The 22,624-nt window shown below is 47.3% G+C and overlaps 2 protein-coding genes across 7 annotated transcripts in view; one reads left to right on the top strand and one right to left on the bottom strand.

The window, feature by feature from the left end:
- Nucleotides 1-4,378, bottom strand: part of NOC2L (NOC2 like nucleolar associated transcriptional repressor) — a 108,362-nt gene extending 103,984 nt beyond the window's left edge. The window contains exons 1-2 of the mRNA XM_040427124.1: nucleotides 4,302-4,378; nucleotides 1,599-1,757 (exon numbers count right to left, since the gene is read on the bottom strand). Coding sequence (XP_040283058.1) covers nucleotides 1,599-1,757; nucleotides 4,302-4,321 — 179 coding nt within the window. The 5' untranslated portion in view covers nucleotides 4,322-4,378. The remainder of the gene's footprint in view (nucleotides 1-1,598; nucleotides 1,758-4,301) is intronic.
- KLHL17 (kelch like family member 17) overlaps nucleotides 3,988-22,624 on the top strand; it is a 99,872-nt gene continuing 81,235 nt past the window's right edge. For 5 of the 6 annotated variants that reach the window (XR_005778111.1, XR_005778110.1, XM_040427137.1 and 2 more), the window contains exons 1-2: nucleotides 3,988-4,406; nucleotides 5,179-5,231. Coding sequence is in view for 4 of the 6 variants with exons in the window: in XM_040427137.1 (XP_040283071.1) it covers nucleotides 4,112-4,406; nucleotides 5,179-5,231 (348 nt within the window). In the remaining 2 variants the exon portion in view is untranslated. Of the gene's footprint in view, nucleotides 4,407-5,178; nucleotides 5,232-12,510; nucleotides 12,636-22,624 lie in introns of those variants that run through there. The other variant, XM_040427146.1, reaches the window with a different exon arrangement.

Raw genomic sequence — 22,624 nt, 5'->3', positions numbered from 1 at the left:
GCGTCTTGTTTGAATCTGCCGCTTTTACAGCCGGCACCGCGTCTGACGTCATCAGCGAGGGGCACGTGGGTTCCAGGCTCCTCCCCCCCCTGGCAGGCAGAGAACAGAGTACAGCGCTGCGGCTTTGCGCTGAGGTCGGCTTACAGCGCGTTCTGTATAGCGTGGTCAGCTTCCAGCAAGAAGGGGAAGGAGTACCCTGCGCATGCAGAGAGATAATAGGCCCCCGCTGTCAGGAACGAGATCTACTCAAGAATGTCCTCCGCTGCTCAGCTTTAGAATAGACCACAGGAGGGCAGAGGAAAAAGGAAAAGACCTTCACACAGGTCTCTCCGTGAGGTGCCCCCAAGGGACAGGAAACACTGAGGGTGAGAGTGGGTGGTGGCCTTTTAAACTGTGTTCCTGCCCCTACAGAAGTCAAGGGGTCAATTTCATGGTTAAGCCGTCATGGTGGACGAAATGGAAAATACGGATGATGTCTGTAGGCATTGCTTGTTTTGCAGAACGGAACAGCTGGCCCCTAATTTTGCGGAACGGGTGCGGACCCATTCATTTCAACAAGGCCGCAAAAGATGTGGACAGCACACCGTGTGCGGTGTGCATCCGCACTTCCGTTCCGCGGCCCCCCAAAAAAGATAGAGCATGTCCTATTCTTGTCCGCAGCCACGGACAAGAATAGGCATTTCTATCATAGAGCCGATCATGTGCGGTCCGCAAAATGCAGCACGCACATGGTCGGTGTCCGTGTTTTGTGGATCCTTGTTCGTAATGTGGACAAGAATAGGAGATGTTCTATTTTTTTGCGGAACGGATATACGGACACATACGGAAACAGAATGCACAATGTGGACCCAAATTAATGGTTTTGCATATGGTCCGCAAAAAAGATTAAAAAAAATAAATAAAAAGGAACGGATACGTTTGCATCTATGGGCCCTAAGGTTGAGTTCACACTTCAGTTATTTCCATCAGTTATTGGTGCGGGTGAAAAATACAGAACAGGTGCAGATCTTTCCATTACACCTGATCTCTGAGTAGGCTTCATTACTGGTTTGGGCTCACAATAACTGATTGAAATGACTAATCAAATAAGTGAAGTGTGAACTCAGCCAAAGCGAGGAAAATTAGCAGGTTCAGCCACTGCAAATCTAATGTGTATGACGAGCTTCAGAGTAGATTGCCATTAAACAGAGAAAAAAAACAGAAGGAGAAAGCCATAGATGAAGGCCCAGGAGAGACACTGCCACATTCAGATGCATGGCACAAAAAGTGTGCAAACAGCAGTCCACTGCAGGGAGGGACAACGGTAATTGTTTGGCAATAGCCTTTATTCAAACATCTATTTCCCAGTCCGCAAATCCTTATGCATCTGGGGTGTCCGGATGCAGTTTTCTGGGGGTCTTAGCCTACCTTCATCCTAATCCAGATGACGTATCTCCTTGTCCCTTGTGTAAAGATGCAATCTTATCATATGATTTTGGGGGAAATGACATCGACCACTCAATTGTTTTTAGAACTGAACTTTCTGCTGGAAACCCTTGATATCACGTGTAACGACCCCACCAGTAATAAATCACATCTCACTGTCCCAGAGAACTTACTTTTCTCCACTGCCGGCTGCTACCTTCTTCAGCTTCTTTACCTTCTTGGGTTTTATCTGCTTCTCGGACACTTCATCATTCGCCTTCTCCTCTGTAGAGTCGCCGTCTGAATCGAAACCTGTTGTCAGGAACTCATCCAAACTGAGCTGCGCAAGTTTTCTAATTGGAAGAGAAAATATTGGGTTACAAACATAAAAGTGTATGTCCGCAAGGGAAGCCGTTCATTTTAGGGGGGCTGCAGGGGTTTGGGGTCACTGTTCTCATGATAAGCAGGAGTCCCAATGGTGGGACCCCTACCAATCTAATAGTTATCCCCTATCCTGTGGATAGGGGATAACTTAAAGGGGTTCTCCGGGAATTAAGAAAATAAAAATACCTAAATATTAGTTTATTACAAATATATTCCAAATACCTTTCATTAGTTCTAACGGCTCATTTTGTGTGGGCAGCAATCATTAGGAGAAATAAAATGGCCGCCGTCCTATTAGTACACACTAAACCTGTCCTAATCACAGAGGAGGACAAGTGACTTCACAACACTGAGGTAAAGAGCTGCCCCGTCCTCTCTGCTCTGCAGGTCAGGGATTATGATCCTAAATACAGCTGATATATCTTCAGCCGAATCTCTGTGGGAATGGAGTTCATGAGGAGACATGAAGTACAAAGGACCGACAGGACAGACTGTGGTAATGGAGACTGCATACGAGTGATGCTGCTCATTACCCCCACCTCCTCGGTGTACTTCATGTCTCCTCATCCTCCATTCCTACAGAGAATTAGCTGAAGATCTTATTAAAATGTATTCAGGATCATAATTCCTGACAAGCAGAGAGGAGGATGAGGCAGGTCTTTAGCTCAGTGTTGTGAAGTAACTTGTCCTGCTGTGTGATCAGGACAGGATTTGTGTGTACTGATAGGACAGCAGCCATTTGATTTCCCTTAATGATTGCTCCCCAGACAAAACAAGCCATTATAACTACAGAAAGATACTTGGGAATATATTTCTAATAAAGTAATATTTGTAATAAAGTATTTTCAGTCTTTTTTTTATTCCCAGAATACCCCTTTAAAGACAAATTGCTCTCATTGCCTAGGGGTTTCATATATTGATGATCATCAATATCTGATCAGCTGTTTGAAAAGAAGACAACGGGAAGTGCAATGAAGAGGAAGTGGTGCTCACATGGAGCACCGCCTACTCTTGAAACAGTTGATCGCGGGGGGGGTGGCGTCGCCGATCCAATATTGATGGCCTATCCTGAGGATAGGTCCAGAGCACAGTGCAGCCTGAAAGGACTCTTCAGTCCCTGCCGCTCCATGTGAGGGCGCCACTTCCTCTTCATTACACTTCCTGTCTTCTTTTCAAGCAGCCGATCAGATATTGATGACGACACAGCGCTCCGGACCAAAGAACGTCTCGTGCTTAAAAATAAGCATAAGACTTTTTTTTTTTTTGGAGAGCGTAAAATTGCCTGTACAGGCGTCCATGACGCTTATGCAGCTGATCTTGCGACCTCTTGAAGGAGATGTGGTAATTCGAGTCACAGGAGCAATGTTCGGTACGGGAAACGCAGCCACCACGTCGCAGTGTGCACCTGGCCTAAGGCTACTTTCACACTTGCGTTGTTAATTCCAGTATTGAGATCCGGCAGAGAATCTCAATACCGAAGTTAAAAGGATCCGTTTTGATTTTGCACATCAGGATGCGGTTGTGTGAATTCAAAACGGAAATAAACTGATCTGTTTTAGGCTTCTAAAAGAAACTGACCCTTCCCCATTGACTTAGATTGCTTTCCGCTCGCAGCGGTTTTGCGTCCGGTCACAAAACAGAATGCTGACAGAACAGAAGACATTGTGAACGGATTTCTTTCCATTCAGAATGTAGCCGGAACTCAATACCGGAAAACAACAACGCTAGTGTGAGAGTAGCCTAAGGCTGGAGCACATACAAGTTTTTTTATGGCATTTTTGTGCACCAGTTTTTTGTTATACACACCCCAGCCCCAGATGTTAGCCAAAGGTCTATAGAAATGATGAAATGCAAGACTTGTCCCGCGACTGCTACCCCTGAATCCTGCAGAGTTGGCTTTTGTCATTTAGGAAGTCACAGTTGCGGTACACGTACGACTCGCACATCCCCGTTGATTTCTATGGGATCACCACTACGCTGTGATGTCCCTGCAATCCTGGCGCCCCCTGTGAATCCGCTGAGCTGTAGACTGTAGGGTCCCAGGCACACCCACAGGTAGTAACAGGGCTTCATGAGGGCGGCTGACAACCGGTGTACAGCACGGCCAGTACTAACTCTGGGGCCATTAGTCGCAGTCTTAGGCCTGACACCAACCTAGGAGCCACTGTACTCATCCAGGAGCTGCCATAAGACAGACAGGGAGCTCTGGAACAGGAGCAGCTGCACATCCTGTCAGAGTGAGGAAGAATCGCAGGAAAACCGCAGCATGTGGTGCCCAGCCACAAGTCATCTCTAACCTTACACCCCAATAAGCCTGCACTGCATGCTGGGACCTGTAGTCCCATTACAACTGGTAGAGGAGAGAGAAAACGGATCCACGTTGCAGCAAATGCCAGAGCTACACGTCCAAAAACCGCACAGAACACGCATTCCTTTCGGTCCATATCGGGCGTCCTTCCCTCAGCTGCTGCCATTGATTGCCCGTGTTCTTATCCGTCCAGACGGACTCTCACCTCTTCCCGGAGGACGCCATGCTCAGCTCCACGACCAACGTGCTCTGGGCTTCCTCCCGTCCCACAATGCAACGCGACTTCCCATCAATCTTTCGTTTCTAGAAGGTAAATCGCGCAAACTTGTCGCGGGCGGTCAGAATCCGGTCTGCACCTCACGTTTAGTCAGTCGTGCATTTCGCGTCTTGTACGACTATATTAAAATAGCAAAGAAAAGATACCGCTCAGCTTTATCATAACAAGCACAAAAAAAAATCGATCAAAAACGGTGCGGTCGGGCGTACTTATATGTGTTAAATTCGGTGCGGCCGGGCGCATTAATGTTTAGTTGATGACTGGCGCGGTCGGGCGTACTTTACTTACCTAATACTATTTGCTGGACTTGTATTGTTCGTGAATACGGTGCGGTCGGTCGCACCCAGCTAATGATTGCTTTCTCCTGGGTGATAAATATGGTGCGGTCGGGCGCATCTCCCTCGCTTGGAGGAGTTGTGTGTGATAAATATGGTGCGGTCGGGCGCTCCCATCTAATAATACTTTCCTCTCTGCTGGGAGGGTTGTATGGGATTGTCCCTACAGCTGTCTATGGGAACTGAGCAGACTGCTGCAGACAGGTTACATTGTATCATCACAGGCTGGAGATGGCTACAATGTATCACTGTGTAGCATGCTGTCACCCTGCTGTAGTGACGTAGACCTGAGCCCCTGGGTATAAGAGCCTGAGTGTGCCTATGACAACACTTATTGGGCAGGGATCATGGCATGTGTGTCACATTCCCCTCCTGTGTGTTGTTGCCAAGTGCTCTTAATATAGTTGCTGATTTGTGACCCATGGACTGGAGATCATGCTATATACAGACTGCAGTGTTTGTATCCACAGAGCCATCGCCATCCGCCTTCATGAACCTGCTGTGGTGGTCTAGTGCAGAGCGGGTGAGTACCCCCCAATATGACCCCATTTCATTCACAGCGCGTTCAGTATTCCCAGGATGGGATCTGTCCCATTGACACTAGCGACTTTTAATGTGATACCAACGACTGGACGAAGCAATAATCGAAGTCTGTAAGGCTGAGTTCACACTTCAGTTATTTCCATCAGTTATTGGGAGCCAAAAACCAGTAGTGAAGCCTACTGGTATAATGGAAAGATCTGCGCCTGTTCTTTTGGCTCACATGGTGCCATATTCAACAATAACCTTTAAAGGCATATACCCTTACCAACATAAGGCTGTAATAATAATTAATAAAAACACAGGAACTTCAAATGGATGAAAAGGCCGCGGTCTTTATTAAATTATTGGGGGTTACATAACTCAACCATTTTAAACCAGTATAAAACCATATTAATAAAATTAAAGTCCATTTACTGAATTAATTTAAATCCACCCAGAATTCTGAGCGACTAACCCCCCCTTTAAAGAAACAAAGACCGCGACAATAATCAAGGGAGGGCGGGCGGGACAAGCCTCTTTACTGTTCTTGACACGGCGACTGATCTTCACAGGTACGACACCTTCTTAAATAGGTAGAATTCCCGCCGAACCGCTCCACAAACCAATCCAGGACCTAGATAAAAATAGAACAAGGCCCAGCAACCGGACAGCAACTGATTTAACCAATAGTAAACACTGACCCTTCAGCCACACTGACCAATCCAGAAGCTGCCCGGTATCCAGCTGGCTTACTTCACCTGAGGGAAATAAACAGAAACACAAGGGAACAGACAAGGGGAGAAAAGGCAGAAAACCCAGTCCATAGCAACCTATGTTTCAATGGCACCATGAGGTGCAAAGCCTATTCAGGCCAAGCCCCTATCAATACGGGCTCATACACACTACTGTATGTATTTTGCAGTCCGCAAAAAATACGGATGACGTCCATGTGCGTTCCGTATTTTGCCGAACGGAGCAGTTGGCCACTAATAGAACAGTCCTATCCTTGTCTGTAATGCGGACAATAATAGGACATACAGAAACAAAATGCCCATGGAGTAACTTATACAGTCCGCAAAAAAAACAACAACGAATGAATGGACACGGAAAGAAAATACGTTTGTGTGCATGAGCCCTAACTGATGGAAATAACTGAAGTGTGACCCCAGCCTAACGAGAGCGATGGATGGAGCGGATTGTGGAATGATCATGCGAGATATCATGGAATTATAACCTGTAAATGAATGTTACTGTACTTTACTACTTCTATAACCCGTCTGCAGGTATTATATATGTAAGGTGGCAAACTCCAATTCTCAAATTCCCAGGCTACCATCCATAAAACTTAGCTTTTAACATAAACTTAAAACATAACAAAAAGACCCTCCGACACAAACCAAATAATAAAACAAAACAAAATGGAACTATAGCACTAGGTTGGTACTTGAATTTAGGGCTTGGAATGGCAGAGGTCGGGCCTAATATTGAGCTATGGGCTCTATCCCTATAGCTGAGCCTATCGCTATTTATGCCCTGCCTATAGATGGAATAGCAGGGGCTATTATATGTGGTGTTGAGCGAACTTGTGATTTAAGTTCGGCATCTAAAGTTCGGGTTCTCGAAGAATCCCGTTATGGATTCCGCTACCAGGGACCATAACGGAATTTAGAATCCATAACGTGATTCTTTGATAACCCGACGCCGAGTTCGCTCAACACTAATTATATGCTATCCTATTAGTTAATCGTTATTGTGATAACTAGTGACCTAAAGGTACAGAAAAAACATAAACCAAACATACCATGCAAAATAATAAAACAAGGATTCAGAGATAGTATGACCTATCTATCTCCTAGTTATAATCATAGATGCACATTGTCAGTAAAACACTATGATGCCGTCTAGGTTGGTGACATCATCGTGCCAACGCGTTTCACCCTTACTGTAATCGGGTTTATCAGGGGACAAATTGCCCACAAAAAGAGGGTATAAATAGTGCCTTGGTATCTAAATGATATGTAAGGCTACTTTCACACTCGCGTTTAGTGCGGATCCGTCATGGATCTGAACAAACGCATCTGTTCAGATAATACAACCGCATGCATCCGTTCAGAACGGATCCGTTTGTATTATTTGTAACATAGCCAAGACGGATCCGTGTTGAATACCATTGAAAGTCAATGGGGGACGGATCAGTTTTCTATTGTCAGTGAAAACGGATCCGTCCCCTTTGACTTACATTGGGTCAGTTTCATCAGACGGACACCAAGCAGCGTTTTGGTGTCCGCCTCAAAAGCGGAATGGAGACTGAACTGATACATTCTGACAGGATCGTTATCCATTCAGAATGCATTAAGGGCAAAACTGATCCGTTTCGGACCGCTTGTGAGAGCCCTGAACGGATCTAACAAACGGAAACCAAAACACCAGTGTGAAAGTAGCCTAAGTTGGTAATATATGACATTAATGTCTACTTGCGTATCACGGACGTGGGTATTATACCCGATACCTCCATGTAGTGGCAGCCACCTGTAATATGAATAAACCACTATTATATTTTTAGGTAACATAGGTTAACATTAGACAGTTTTATAGTTAGGTACCTGGTTACAGCTGGCCTTATAAATTGTGACTAGCAAGGGGACGTGTCTGTAGTGCCGTATCCAATACAGACTGATTGCCGGGGTCCGGTACTCAGAGAGGCTCAGTAGTTCTCCAGTGGTATATCAGCCGACTTATAGTTGATACACATTTAGGGGCCCAATATATGTATGATGACTATGAATAAGTGATTCTGCGATCTATATCAGAATCAAAGTAGTAAGGGTACTTTCACACTAGCAGCAGGACGTATCCAACAGGCTGTTCACCCTGTCGGATCCGTCCTGCCACTATTTCGCCGTGCCGCCGGACTAAAGCCTCTTTCACACGGGTGTCATTGATTTGGGCCGAAGAGGATGCGGGTGCGTCGCAGGATAATGCACAATTTTTCAGCGCGAGTGCAAAACATTTTATTGCGTTTTGCACGCGCGTGAGAAAAATCTGCATGTTTGGTACCCAAACCCAAACTTCTTCACAGAAGTTCGGGTTTGGGTTAGGTGTTGTGTAGATTGTATTATTTTCCCTTATAACATGGTTAGCACGGCTTTTCTTCTTTCTTCAGGACCTGGGTAAAGGACCTTTTGATGACATCACTGCGCTCATCACATGGTCCATCACATGATCCATCACCATGGCGATGGATCATGTGTCGGACCATGTGATGAGCGCAGTGACATCACCACGGGTCCCTTTCCTCCTGCACAGCAAAGAAAGAAAGAAAGAAGAGAAGCCAGGCTGCGTAAACAAGTGGATTAAGGTGAGTTAAATTTTATTTATTTTTTTAACCCCTCCAGCCCTATTGTACTAAGCATTCTGTATTAAGAATGCTATTATTTTCCCTTATCCCCCCCCCCCCCCCCCCAAGCTCTAGGATGAATGACAGCAGTAGAAAATCATGTCAAAGTGACACTGACACACACAGGCATGTTTGAAGATGTTAAAAAGCAGCGTGTCGAAAGACACATCGTGCCGTGGCTCATTTTATGCTTTTTCCTATTTCAAAGCTTCTAACAATTGTCTCTTATCAGAGGCAGATGGTGTTATTTGGAAAAAAAAATGACGATGGTTTAGGGACCAAGCCTCAAAAAATTAGACCTTTATGTGGCCAGATGGTCGCAGTGCTAACTGTCAGAACGAAGAAAGGGTGGCTTGGCTTGTTTGGACCAAGCCTAGAAAAATTCTCCCTTTTTACTAGAAGTCTACGGGGTCCGAGGACAAACGTTGCGAGCCAGAGTCCAGGTAGGCCTGAACCTGGTCATTGAGGCTGTTGGACTGGGCTTGCTGACTTGTCTGAGCCTGGTGTGGGACATTAAAAAACTGCTCCTTCATGTTGAGTAGGCTGAACTGGCTGCTACTGTTGCTGCTTGTGGCAGGAGGTGGGTGACTCTGTGAAGGGTGAACATGGGCCTCTCTTTCAGACACGGTGGCGGCAGGTTGGGCCAAAAGCTGCAGCAATGTTCGTACACAGTGTTTCCCGATAGTAAGCTAATTTCTCCTCCCTTTCATTTGAAAGGAGGATGAGCAGAAGGACCACTCTGACCCCTGGCTCCAAGGTATGGTGTCACTCAGAAGGCACGTCATCCTGCTGCGACTGAGAGGAGGAGTAAGCCATCTAGTCCTCAATCTCATCTACTTTCTCCTTTAGGATAATGTTGCGCCTTTCGGCAGCCAGGGGGAACGGTGGCCTACTACTACTACTGGTACTGCCTACATGACCTGTGCCACTGCTACTAGCCACGTTCTTACTTTGTTTGGAAGTGGGACCCTTCCACCTTCCAAACATTTATAAGTTGCGGTGGTGGGCAGCCGACTGTGCACAAATAGACAATGTATGGAACTGTTTGGATTCTGTACAACTAATATATAAGGAGGTTTTTAAAAAATTGTTCTAATCCCTTTCTACAAAATACACTCAAGACAATGCTTTTGAGAATTTACTTGGTGAATGAAGTGGGAACTTGGCACCTGTGACAGATTTTTGTCTAATCTGACTTGTATGTGCATTCAAATATAATCAGAAAAAAAACTAAAATTTAAATAGTTCAACCAGACCTTGAACTGTAGGGATTGCTTACTACAGGCACGTCTGTGGCATTTACTGCGCTCACTTAGTTATAATTAACTGACTGGCTGCACTCACTCCCCAAATAATTGTCAAACTTTGTTAAAGAAAAAAAAAAGTATGATGCAGCGTCAGGAGTAACTGAATCTACTTTTATCGTTGGCGCCGACAAAAACTGCAGTTAGAGCTTGGCCGCAACTGACTGCAATTTCGTCCTGCCTAGTGGTGAGAGAACGCTATTGATTTGCTTATGTGCGCTCACCTATATAAATTGTGGCTACTATAGGGTGCACTACAAGGGCCAGCCAGCCCCAGCTCTTCACTGCCCTTCAGCTCTTGTATCTCTTATGCGTGTATATCTATATTTTGTGTTGTATATGTGTATGTTATGTAGTGTGTGTATGTGTATATCTATCCTATGTACTGTATGTGTGTATATACAGTCAGATCCATAAATATTGGGACATCAACACAATTCTAACATTTTTGGGCTCTATACACCACCACAATGGATTTGAAATGAAACAAACAAGATGTGCTTTAACTGCAGACTGTCAGCTTTAATTTGAGAGTATTTACAATTACAGCCTGAAGTCTGGAACGCATAGACATCACCAGATGCTGGGTTTCATCCCTGGTGATGCTCTGCCAGGCCTCTACTGCAACTGTCTTCAGTTCCTGCTTGTTCTTGGGGCATTTTCCCTTCAGTTTTATCTTCAGCAAGTGAAATGCATGCTCAATCGGATTCAGGTCAGGTGATTGACATCGCCATTGCATAACATTCCACTTCTTTCCCTTAAAAAACTCTTTGGTTGCTTTTGCAGTATGCTTTGGGTCATTGTCCATCTGCACTGTGAAGCGCCGTCCAATGAGTTCTGAAGCATTTGGCTCAATATGAGCGGATAATATTACCCGAAACACTTCAGAATTCATCCTGTTGCTTTTGTCAGCAGTCACATCATCAATAAATACAAGAGAACCAGTTCCATTGGCAGCCATACATGCCCACGCCATGACACTACCACCACCATGCTTCACTGATGAGGTGGTATGCTTAGGATCATGAGCAGTTCCTTTCCTTCTCCATACTCTTCTCTTACCATCACTCTGGTACAAGTTGATCTTGGTCTCGTCGGTCCATAAGATGTTGTTCCAGAACTGTGAAGGCTTTTTTAGATGTTGTTTGGCAAACTCTAATCTGGCCTTCCTATTTTTGAGGCTCACCAATGGTTTACATCTTGTGGTGAACTCTCTGTATTCACTCTGGTGAAGTCTTCTCTTGATTGTTGACTTTGACACACATACACATACCTCCTGGAGAGTGTTCTTGATCTGGCCAACTGTTGTGAAGGGTGTTTTCTTCACCAGGGAAAGAATTCTTCGGTCATCCACCACAGTTGTTTTCCGTGGTCTTCCGGGTCTTTTGGTGTTGCTGAGCTCACCGGTGCGTTCCTTCTTTTTAAGAATGTTCCAAACAGTTGTTTTGGCCACGCCTATTGTTTTTGCTATCTCTCTGATGGGTTTGTTGTGTTTTTTTTCAGCCTAATGATGGCTTGATTCACTGATAGTGACAGCTCCTTGGGTCTCATCTTGAGAGTTGACAGCAACAGATTCCAAATGCAAATAGCGCACTTGAAATGAACTCTGGACCTTTTATCTGCTCATTTTAATTGGGATAATGATGGAATAACACACACCTGGTCATGGAACAGCTGAAAAGCCAATTGTCCCATTACTTTTGTTCCCTTAACAAGTGGGAGACACATATGAAAACTGTTGTAAATTCCTACACCGTTCACCTGATTTGGATGTAAATACCCTCACATTAAAGCTGACAGTCTGCAGGTAAAGCACATCTTGTTCGTTTCATTTAAAATCCATTGTGGTGGTGTATAGAGCCAAAAATGTTAGAACTGTGTCGATGCCCCAATATTTATAGACTTGACTGTATGTATCTATGTACTGTGTACATGTGTTTCTTATGTATTGTATGTGTGTAAATATATTATAAATATTTAACCATATAATGCACACAAAAGAAGCAAGCGCTGCACCTGCCACAACAAACAGTGGTTACCCTGATATGTAAGGTAGCACCGCCACCTCAAGCTGCTCTATAGTGTAGCCTCACAGATCTTTACGGTAGCACCGCATCCAGTATTTACACTGATATGAACCGTAACAAGATGACATCTCCACACGTAACATCCAGCAGCCGCACAGACCTTTCATGAAGCCCGGTCACTCTGAAGGCACAGCATGCAGTAGCTGAGCAGATATTTAAGGTAGCACTGCCAAGTCCAGATCCCAGCATGCAGTAGCAGCTCTGATATTTAAGGTGGCTCTGACATCAGGGCTGGTGTTACCATTGGCTGCTTCTTCTCCATGCCCTCCTCTTTGAGACGTTTCAGTGACATCTCCAGGCTTTTACATGCACAATAGCCGGGATCCCTATCCTGTTCTTTCCAAAGCGGTTGCAGTAGATATCAGGAAGGGGCGTCCTTAAGAGCATCCAGGCACCTGGTTGGTTCAGATTTGCGTCAGTTTCAGCCCATGACAATTTAGTATTCTGGAGAGGTGTTTTTTTTTCCAGGATAATGACAAAGAACCGGTTTGCTCCCGGCCCTGGCTGCCTGATCTGTTCCAGAGGCATTATCAGCTCCCCTGTGTGTGTGATGAGCTGGCCAGCAGGGCATCCAGGCATCTTCCCAGCATAGGATCCGCACATACAGCCATATGTCTGTGAGTATAAGCCACAGCAGGGGAGGGCAACCTAATAACGTTTGTTTCCTGCGCTTTCCCTATGGACGATGCCAGGCGAGTTGTTCTCTGCCATCTGCATGGTACAACTTACTGAGCATCCCCTGCATTGGTGCCCACATAGGTGTCTATGGGAAGCAATAGCAGGGAGCAGTTACTAACACTTGCTTTTATTTGCATTGGTTGCATGTAACCCTAGCTGACCTTTTACCTCTGTTAGGTGTCCATGTACAGGCTAGCGTTAACCCATGCAGTCCTGAAAGAAACATGAGGCATCAGTGTGTCACTGCACAAGGGCCCGGCAACATCTGACTTGTAATAGGACTGCAGCTCCTTAGAAGTGCTGCAGTGACGGCCAAGACCAGGACTGCAATAGTGTAGACGGCAGCGTTATCCGGTCCCAGCCTATGCAGGGGATCTCTACATTGTAGACGTTTTCTGACCCTGTATTATTATGGACAGATATGTGTTTTCAGATGAGTTTTTCAATGAAGCGCAATTGTATCATCGGCTTCACAAGAGGTTATGTGGACATCCCCTGATGTTACAGAGACCCGGGGTAATGCTGCCCAGGGCCCAGAGAAAGGGGGAGATGACATGATGGCCTATTGTCTGCAGGCTGGCCGGAGAACAATTGCCTTTCAGACTGATTAAGTTCAGATAATGGAGGCTATACAGGGGGGTCACTATGTGGCAGCGCAGTAGTCTCCATCCCCTGGTTGAATGGACATGATTTTGTTTTGTCAGGCTTTTTCTGCTTGGTTCTATGGTCCACATGATGATTGATATGATAAAGTTCACTTTTTGTCCCTATAAGGCCTCATTCGCACGTTTGTGTCCATGATGACAAGATGCTCAGTGGTTCATCCGTGAAGAATCCATGTTTGGTCCATGTGTTCATTTTTTGCCCTCCATGTGTCATTCATATTCCATGGCTGAAAACTAGTTTCCAGAGCATCTACTACCAATGCTCCCTGAAAACCATGGACCAAAGCTCTCCTGATGATCAGATGTTCCAGACTGGCTCCAGCACTGGAAGTCTGCCTTGGATCTACACAGCTCCATGCACTGTGTAGTGGACAGAACTGATTACTGCAGCACTGTTCCCGTTCACTTCAGTGGGAGCAGTGCTGCAGTAAACGGCTCCATCCATTACATGGTGGACAGAGCAGTGCAGTTCCAGTACCGGAGCTACTGCAGTATAGTGGTTGGGCGGAGGTGTGGGATGTCAGACCCTCACCAATCTGATATTGATGACCTATCATAGGTATTGGTCATCAATTGTTAAATGCTGAAGTATAAGCCGTATATTTAGACAGGGACTCCTGTTTAATTGCACAGGTACACATAGGTGCCGGAGGACTTCTTTATAAAATTAAATAAAGTTTGATTAGTTTTCAGTTGTACCCTTTGCTTGTTGGGCTAGCTAGTAAAACTAAACTCACCATAGACACTCTAATACATGTGTGTGTTTTGAGCCAAACACAGGAGTGAATTAAAAAAATAAATTTTTTGCTTTAAATGGGTTTTTCCACGAAAATGATTTAAAATTATCACCCATCAACAAGTTACGTGATAAATATCAGATTGTGCGGGTCCAAGTGCTGCAATCCGGAGGACAAGAGGTCCCTTTGAAACAAGTGGTAGTGGCTATGTTGGTCCACAGTGGCCACACGCAACTTTAGGAAGTCACTAAATTCTTAAAGGGGTTTTCCGGGAGTGCAATATAGACTACCTTTGCTTAAAATAGGTCATCAATATCTGATCAGTGGGGCCTGACTTCTATGCCGATCAACTGTTTGAAGAGGCTGCGGAGTTCCACTGAGCCCTGCGGCTGCTTCCCAGGCCAGAGATATGTCACATTCATCAGTCACATGACCTATGTGTTGAGTCCCATTCAAGTGAATGGCCTGGGCTGCAATACCAAGCACAGCCACTATACGGTGTACGGCGCTGTGCTTGGTAAGCTGTGAGGTGACTGCAGTGTTTACTAGAGCGTTGCAGCCTCTTGAAACAGCTGTTTGACAGGGGTCTCGGGAGTCAGACCCCCACCGATCAGATCCTGATGACCTATCCAGATGATGGATCATTGATAGTGCTCTCCCAGAAAACCTCTTTATTATAATCTTGAAACGATACGAAAATATGGATAATGGGAATGTAGTATTCTCCTCCTGTTAGTTTTATACGAAACATTTTCTGACTTTTTATAGAGAACACTAAACATTATGTCAAATCAAGCAATGTTCTTCTGCTTCAGGACATGCGGAAGCGAGGGTCACTCTTTGCCACTGCCTGGCCTTGCCAATCAAAGCGGCAAGGGAGGTGCTGGTCACAGAAAGGAGCAGAGCTTGGGTGCAACGAGAGCCATGGTGACGCCCTCATTGCACCAAAGACCTAATCATAACTCAGGAATGGAGAATCGGATCAACAAGAGACACAACAGCGTTTTAACCAGGTGAACCACAGCTATGTGTCTATGTGAACAGTTTGATAGTGACATCGCTGGTGGAAAAAAAATAAAGTCTCAACAACCTCATGCACACGACCGTTGTGTGTTTTGCGGTCCGCAAACCGCAGATCCGCAAAACACTGCAATTTGCGGAACGGCACGGACAGCCTTTACTATAACTGCCTATTCTTATCCACAAAGCGCGGACAAGAATAGGACAGGTTATATTTTTTTTGCGGGCAACGGATGCGAACAGCACACGGAGTGCTGCAGCTCGGATGCGGACCAAAACAACGGCTGTGTGCATGAGGCCTTAGCCACATCCCTTTCTTATAAGCAAAGCTGTAAAACTAAAATCGGTGAGCTAGGCGCCGTGATAGGTCTTTATGGGAATTTGCTTCATAAATTGGTCTAAAATTTGAGGCATTATGCACCAGTAACTGCCACATTTTGGTGCACCTTACATGGTCTACATGGAGTCACATTAGTAAATGTCCCTATCGCGTGTATACACAGTGTGGTCACAGAAACCCGGGGGTGGGGGCTGTTATGTCGTTGGGCTTTGGAGTTGATACAGATTCACTTTTCGCACTGTTCACTATTTTCATAGATGTCCCCCTCTTCCCTGAGAAAACTCTGTTCACTTTCTAATTTCGAACTACTATTACCAGATATTTCTAGCGTTCTGGGAAGCTCCATGTCTTTTTTCTGCTTCGCCTAATTATCTGCCGCTAATAAGGAGAAGCTCCAAGCATCTGAGCTCCCAGATACTCACACAGCAAGAAGAGCCTTCTCTGTGAGCGCTTGCCAATGAATATGTTCCCTGTTAATAGGGAATCCCCTCTGTTTCTCTCCTCTGGGGGCACGGATTATTATAGCCTGATTTATCTGATGAGTAAAGAGCGTTCATCCGGTTTACACTGCAAGGCAGTAGGGACATGGTTGTCCTGTTCTCCCCTGTCCCTATCTGCGGACAGATCTTATGTATTTTTGATGTTAAATAATATTTTATTTATTAAATATGTTAAAAAATTCTTCTAACTGGAAACAATTAAAAATTTTGATCAACTTGTTTATTTCCATTAGTCCAGTGATAAACTTGGTCTCACCGGAGCACTGTGGCCTCTTCTGCAGGGGCGGCAGTTGTCGGACCCCCACCAATCAGATATCGATGACTTATCCTGAGAATAGATCATGAATATTCTCCTCCTGGAAAACCCCTTTTAAGAGACAAGGATCTTAAATAGGGGGAACCCCTTTATTTGGTCAGAATACCTAATAGGGGGTGTGTGTAGAATGGGTTTTCTAAACTGGAGAGCCCCTTTTAAAGGGCATATGTCAGCAGATTTGCACCTATGACACTGGCTGACCTGTTACATGTGCGCTTGGCAGCTGAAGGCATCTGTGTTGGTCCCATGTTCATATGTGCCCGCACTGCTGAGAAAAATTATGTTTTAATATATGCAAATGAGCCTCTAGGAGCAACGGGGGGCGTTGCCATTACACATGGAGGCTCAGTCTGTCTGGAACTGTTGCGCCCTCTGCACTTTGACAGGGCTAGGAGTCAGGGCCGGCCTTTGGGGTGGCGGCTGTTGCGGCCGCACAGGGCGCCATAGTAACAGGGGCGCTGGGCGGCCGACAGCTCGCAATGTAATCTGCGGCAGGCGAGGCTGTACTTGTGTTTCTCCCTCGGGGCGCCCCCTCCATCTCCCCCTCCCCTGTCTGACCTGCCTGCTGCCCCCGCCGCTGCCAATAAGAAGAGAGACCGGAGGAGGAGGGGAGGGGCTGTGGCCACTGCGCCACCAATGAAGAAAACTGACCTGAATACAAATACAGGAGGGGCCGGGTGCCGGAATCAAATAGCCGGCACCCGACCTCTATGACAGGGAGCTGGCGATCAGCTGCAGTTGAGTTAACCCTTCACAGCTCCCTGTCACAAAGGTCGGGTGCCGGCTATTTGATTCCAGCACCCGCCTCCTGTATTTATATAAGAAACGTTGGTGGCACAGTGCGCCCCCACCACCCCAGTATAAGAAACATAATTGGTGGCTCAGTGCGCCCCCCCCCTAGTATAAGAAACGTTGGTGGCACAGTGCGCCCCCCAGTATAAGAAAACATTGGTGGCTCAGTGGGAAGTGCCAATGAGGGTTAAAAAAATTAACTCACCTCCTCCAGTTGATCGCGTAGCTGCCGGTCTTTCTTCAGGACCTGTGGTGACGTCACTGAGCTCATCACATGACCCATTACCATGGTGATGTATCATGTGATGAGCACAGTGATGTCACCACAGGTCCTTTGACAGGTCATGAAGAAAGAACAGAAGACGATCAATTGGAGGAGGTGAGTTAATTATTTTTTTATTTTTTAACCCTCATTGGCACTGCCCACTGCGCCACCAATGTTTATTATATTGAGGAGGGGCGCACTGCGCCACCAATGTTTATTATATTGAGGGGGGGGGCCCACTGCGCCACCAATGTTTATTATATTGAGGGGGGGCGCACTGCGCCACCAATGTTTATTATATTGAGGGGGGGCGCACTGCGCCACCAATGTTTATTATATTGAGGGGGGGCGCACTGCGCCACCAATGTTTATTATATTGAGGGGGGGCCCACTGCGCCACCAATGTTTATTATATTGAGGGGGGGCGCACTGCGCCACCAATGTTTATTATATTGAGGGGGGGCGCACTGCGCCACCATGTTTATTATATTGAGGGGGGGCGCACTGCGCCACCAATGTTTATTATATTGAGGGGGGGCGCACTGCGCCAATGTTTATTATACTGGGGTGTTGGGGGGGCGCACTGCGCCACCAATGTTATTATACTGGGGTGTTGGGGGGGGCGCACTGCGCCACCAATGTTTATTATACTGGTATGTTGGGGGGCGCACTGTGCCACCAATGTTTATTATATTGGGGGGGCGCACTGCGCACAATGATGGGTTAGGGAAATTTCACAGCAGAGTGCGCATGCGCTGGGAGCCTCGCCGGCGGTTAAGGTAGGGAAAAATTATGGGCCAGTTCACAGGTGCGGTGATCGGATGGATGTTCTCAGCAGGACACCGGCCGACACTGTGCATGCGCTGGGAGCCTCACCAGCGGTTAGGGTAGGGAAAAAGCACTGGCCCGTACGTAATTTTTCCCTTCCCTAACCGCTGGTGAGGCTCCCGGTGCATGCGCAGTGTCGGCCGGTGTTCAGCTGAGAACATCCATCCGATCACTGCGCCTGCGCACTGGCCACAGTTTTTTCCCTACCCTAACCGCCGGCGAGACTCCTGGCGCATGCGCACTCTGCTGTGAAACTTCCCTAACCTGACGTTGTGCGCCTGCGCGGCGCTGCACACCTCCTCACGTCATGTCCGGTGCGACCGGAAGTGACGAGGGTAGGGAAATCTCACGAAGTAGGGATGTATGACATTACACCTGCCTTTGGGGTGTGTGGGCTGGTAACTACTTGGTTGGATAGTCAGCCAGCCTATGCCATGATGCCAGCAACAAGCAGTGTTTTGTTTGTTTTTTTTTGGGGGGGGGGGGGGCGCCACAAGGTTAGCTCGCACAGGGCGCCTGGACACCTAAGGCCGGCCCTGCTAGGAGTGATGACACTTACGCTACTAGGCCCTGTCAATCAAAGTGCAGAAGGTGTGGCAGTTGCAGAGAGAGCAGAGCCTCTAGGTGTAACGGCAACGCCCCCATTGCTCCTATAGGTTCATTTGCATATATTAAAACTAGGGTTGTCCCGATACCGATACTAGTATCGGTATCGGGACCGATTCCGAGTTTTCTCGGCGGTACTCAGCCGCCGATACCCCGCCCCGATACATAAATAGAATACTATGGGCGTAACTATGGGCGGGGCCCATACACCGGGCCCCGCCGCTCACCGAAGTATTTATAAACGTGAATCCTTATCCTGTTGTTAAGTTGAACTAACGCTGCCCTCTCCCTGTTCCCCTGTATCCCCTGTATCCCCACAGCACTTACTTAAGCTTCCATAGCAGGCAGAGCCAGACGGCAGCAGTAACGTCACTCACTGACGTAGAGCGCCTGCTCCGCCCACTTTTATGAATGAAGCAGGCGCGCGACGTCAGTGAGTGACGTTACTGGTGCCGTCCGCTCTGCCTGCTATGGAAGCTTAAGTAAGTGCTGTGGAGATACAGGGGGATACAGGGAACATGGGAGAGGGCAGCGTTAGTTCAACTTAACAACAGGATAAGGATTCACGTTTATAAATACTTCGGTGAGCGGCGGGGCCGTGTATTGGGGGACACTGTTATGAGGGGATCTGTGGATGACATATAGCAGTGTCATCCACAGATCCTCCCCATAACAGTTCCATCCACAGATCCCCCACCCCATAACAATGCCATCCTCAGATCCCCCCACCCCATAACAATGCCATCCACAGATATCCCACCCCATAGCAGTACCATCCACAGATCCCCCATAACAGTGCCATCCACAGATCCTCCCCATAACAGTTCCATCCACAGATCCCCTATAACAGCACCATCCACAGATCCCCCACCAAATAACAATGCCATCCTCAGATCCCCCCACCCCATAACAATGCCATCCACAGATATCCCACCCCAAAGCAGTACCATCCACAGATCCCCATAACAGTGCCATCCACAGATCCCCCATAACAGTCATCCACAGATCCCCCATAACAGTGCCATCCACAGATCCCCATAACAGTGCCATCCACAGATCCCCCATAACAGTGCCATCCACAGATCCCCATAACAGTGCCATCCACAGATCCCCATAACAGTGCCATCCACAGATCCCCCATAACAGCACCATCCACAGATCCCATAACAGTGCCATCCACAGATCCCCCATAACAGTGCCATCCACAGATCCCCCATAACAGTGCCATCCACAGATCCCCATAACAGTGCCATCCACAGATCCCCCATAACAGTGCCATCCACAGATCCCCCATAACAGTGCCATCCACAGATCCCATAACAGTGCCATCCACAGATCCCCATAACAGTCCATCCACAGATCCCCCATAACAGCACCATCCACAGATCCCCATAACAGCGCCATCCACAGATCCCCCATAACAGCGCCATCCACAGATCCCCCATAACAGCGCCATCCACAGATCCCCCATAACAGTGCCATCCACAGATCCCCATAACAGTGCCATCCACAGATCCCCCATAACAGTGCCAACCACAGATCCCCCATAACAGTGCCATCCACAGATTCCCCATAACAGTGCATCCACAGATTCCCCATAACAGCGCCATCCACAGATCCCCTATAACAGTGTCATCCACAGATCCCCCATAACAGTGCCATCCACAGATCCCCCATAACAGTGCCATCCACAGATCCCCCATAACAGTGCCATCCACAGATCCCCCATAACAGTGCCATCCACAGATCCCCATAACAGTGCCATCCACAGATCCCCATAACAGTGCCATCCACAGACCCCCCATAACAGTGCCATCCACAGGTCCCCCATAACAGTGCCATCCACAGATCCCCCACATGACAGTGCGTCATCCACAGATCCACAGATCCCCCAAAACGGTCACATGACATTTAAAAAAAGTATCGGGTTTCGGTATCGGTGACTACTTGAAAAAAAGTATCGGTACTTGTACTCGGTCCTAAAAAAGTGGTATCGGGACAACCCTAATTAAAACTTTTATTTTTCTCAGTAATGCGGACACATATGAACATGGGACCAACACAGATGCCTTCAGCTACTAAGTGTACATGTAACAGGTCAGCCAGTGTCATAGGGACAAATCTGCTGACAGATGCCCTTTATTTGGCCAGATGAAGGCTGGAATTTTATAGCAATACGCTATATGAAAACTATGCTAATGTAGTAGAGGCCAGTCATTTATATCATTAATAGAAAAAGCATTCATAGCGGTGCAGTGTTCCAGGCAAACAATCCCCCGTTATCCATGAGCTGAGGAAGTGGGTGGCAGATGGCCTGGACCTCTTATAACAATGCAGAGAATACAATCAGTCAGATTCTACCTAAAACCGGAGAACTCTGATGAGCGATGGTTAGGAACGCCTGCGTGCTGTGGACCTCGCACTGTAAGTAGAAACTTTTCATTATACTTTTGTTAGTTGATGTTTACTGTGTCTTGCGTACATTGAGCCCTGTGGAAGTGGTCAGTATTTTGGCTCAGGTTGGGTCATTGATTTGGTGATGGGCAGCAGGGGCCTTTTCTTGTGCCACCGCACGGGGCGCATCACATCAACAAGCAAAAGGGGGCGCTGGTCACTGGTGTTTACAGCTGATCAGCAGCAGGGCCAGGACGCAACTAATGAGCACTTTCATTGTGGAAGCGCTAAAGGAGACTGAAGGAACAGTGAGTCCAGCGCTCCCAGCACTAGCTGTACTCACCGCTGCCCTCTTCTCTATGGCTGCAGTATTTTCGGGGATAGAGCAGCCTGTGCAGTGTGTGTGAGGGAGGAGGCGGGGCCTCTGGGAGGTGTCGGGCAAGGAGGCGGGGCCAGTGTGAGAAGAGGACAAGGCACTGAGGGCTGGGTGGAGCTGCATGAGGGAGGAGGAGCTAATCTGGGGAGGAGTCAGGCAGCTGACCTGTGAGGGACTTTCTTCACAGGGACCACAAACTATAATGTAAATGTGCTGGAGCCTGTGCATGGGGGGGGGGGGGGCGCTCAGTACATGAGGGGTGATGCTGGGGTGGGGGGTGCTCAGTACATGAGGAGTAATTCTGGGGTGGGGGGTGCTCAGTACATGAGGGGTGATGCTGGGGTGGGGGTGCTCAGTACATGAGGGGTGATGCTGGGGTGGGGGGTGCTCAGTACATGAGGGGTGATGCTGGGGTGGGGGGTGCTCAGTACATGAGGGGTGATGCTGGGGTGGGGGGTGCTCAGTACATGAGGGGTGATGCTTTTGTAGTGTTCGCCCTGTTGGCAAAATTCCCTAGAAACTGCCCTAATGGGCAGTACTAGATGGCCGGTTCCTTCATGTGCAGATGTAGAAGGTGTATGTTAAAGGAATTTTCAGGAAATTAAATATTGATGACCTAGACACAGGATAGGTAATCAATATCTGATCGGAGGGGCAACTCATAGTATGCCAAGCACAGCGCCTTACATTGCATAGTGGCTGTGCCTGGTACGGAGGCGTGGAGCCCCATGGAAGCACTACAGAGCGCTTCCGTGGGTTTTGTGTCCATGTCTCCACACCGCAAAAACATTTGCTTTTTTGTAGTGCGGATCGCAGACCCCATTCAAGTGAATGGGTCCTTCGTCCTCATACAGCGGCCCTGCGGTTGTGTGCATGAGCCCTAATACTGTTGAGGGGGCCCTCACAAATGTTTCGGACTGAAGTCCATTGGGCCCAACAGAAGAAATTATTCTGAGAGGCAACCCTCTGTGCATACAGGACATTAAGGGCCCTAGAGGATCCTCTCATACTCTGGTGGGCCAGTCTGACCCTGCCTGACAATAATATCTTTTAGTCCTCCTGCTGAGTGAGCCCCTTCTGAGTTTGAAT

Source organism: Bufo bufo, chromosome 1, assembly GCF_905171765.1.
Source record: "Bufo bufo chromosome 1, aBufBuf1.1, whole genome shotgun sequence".
Lineage (NCBI taxonomy): Eukaryota > Metazoa > Chordata > Amphibia > Anura > Bufonidae > Bufo > Bufo bufo.
The sequence above is the reverse complement of the archived record's forward strand: the minus strand, read 5'-3'. Positions and strand labels throughout refer to the sequence as shown.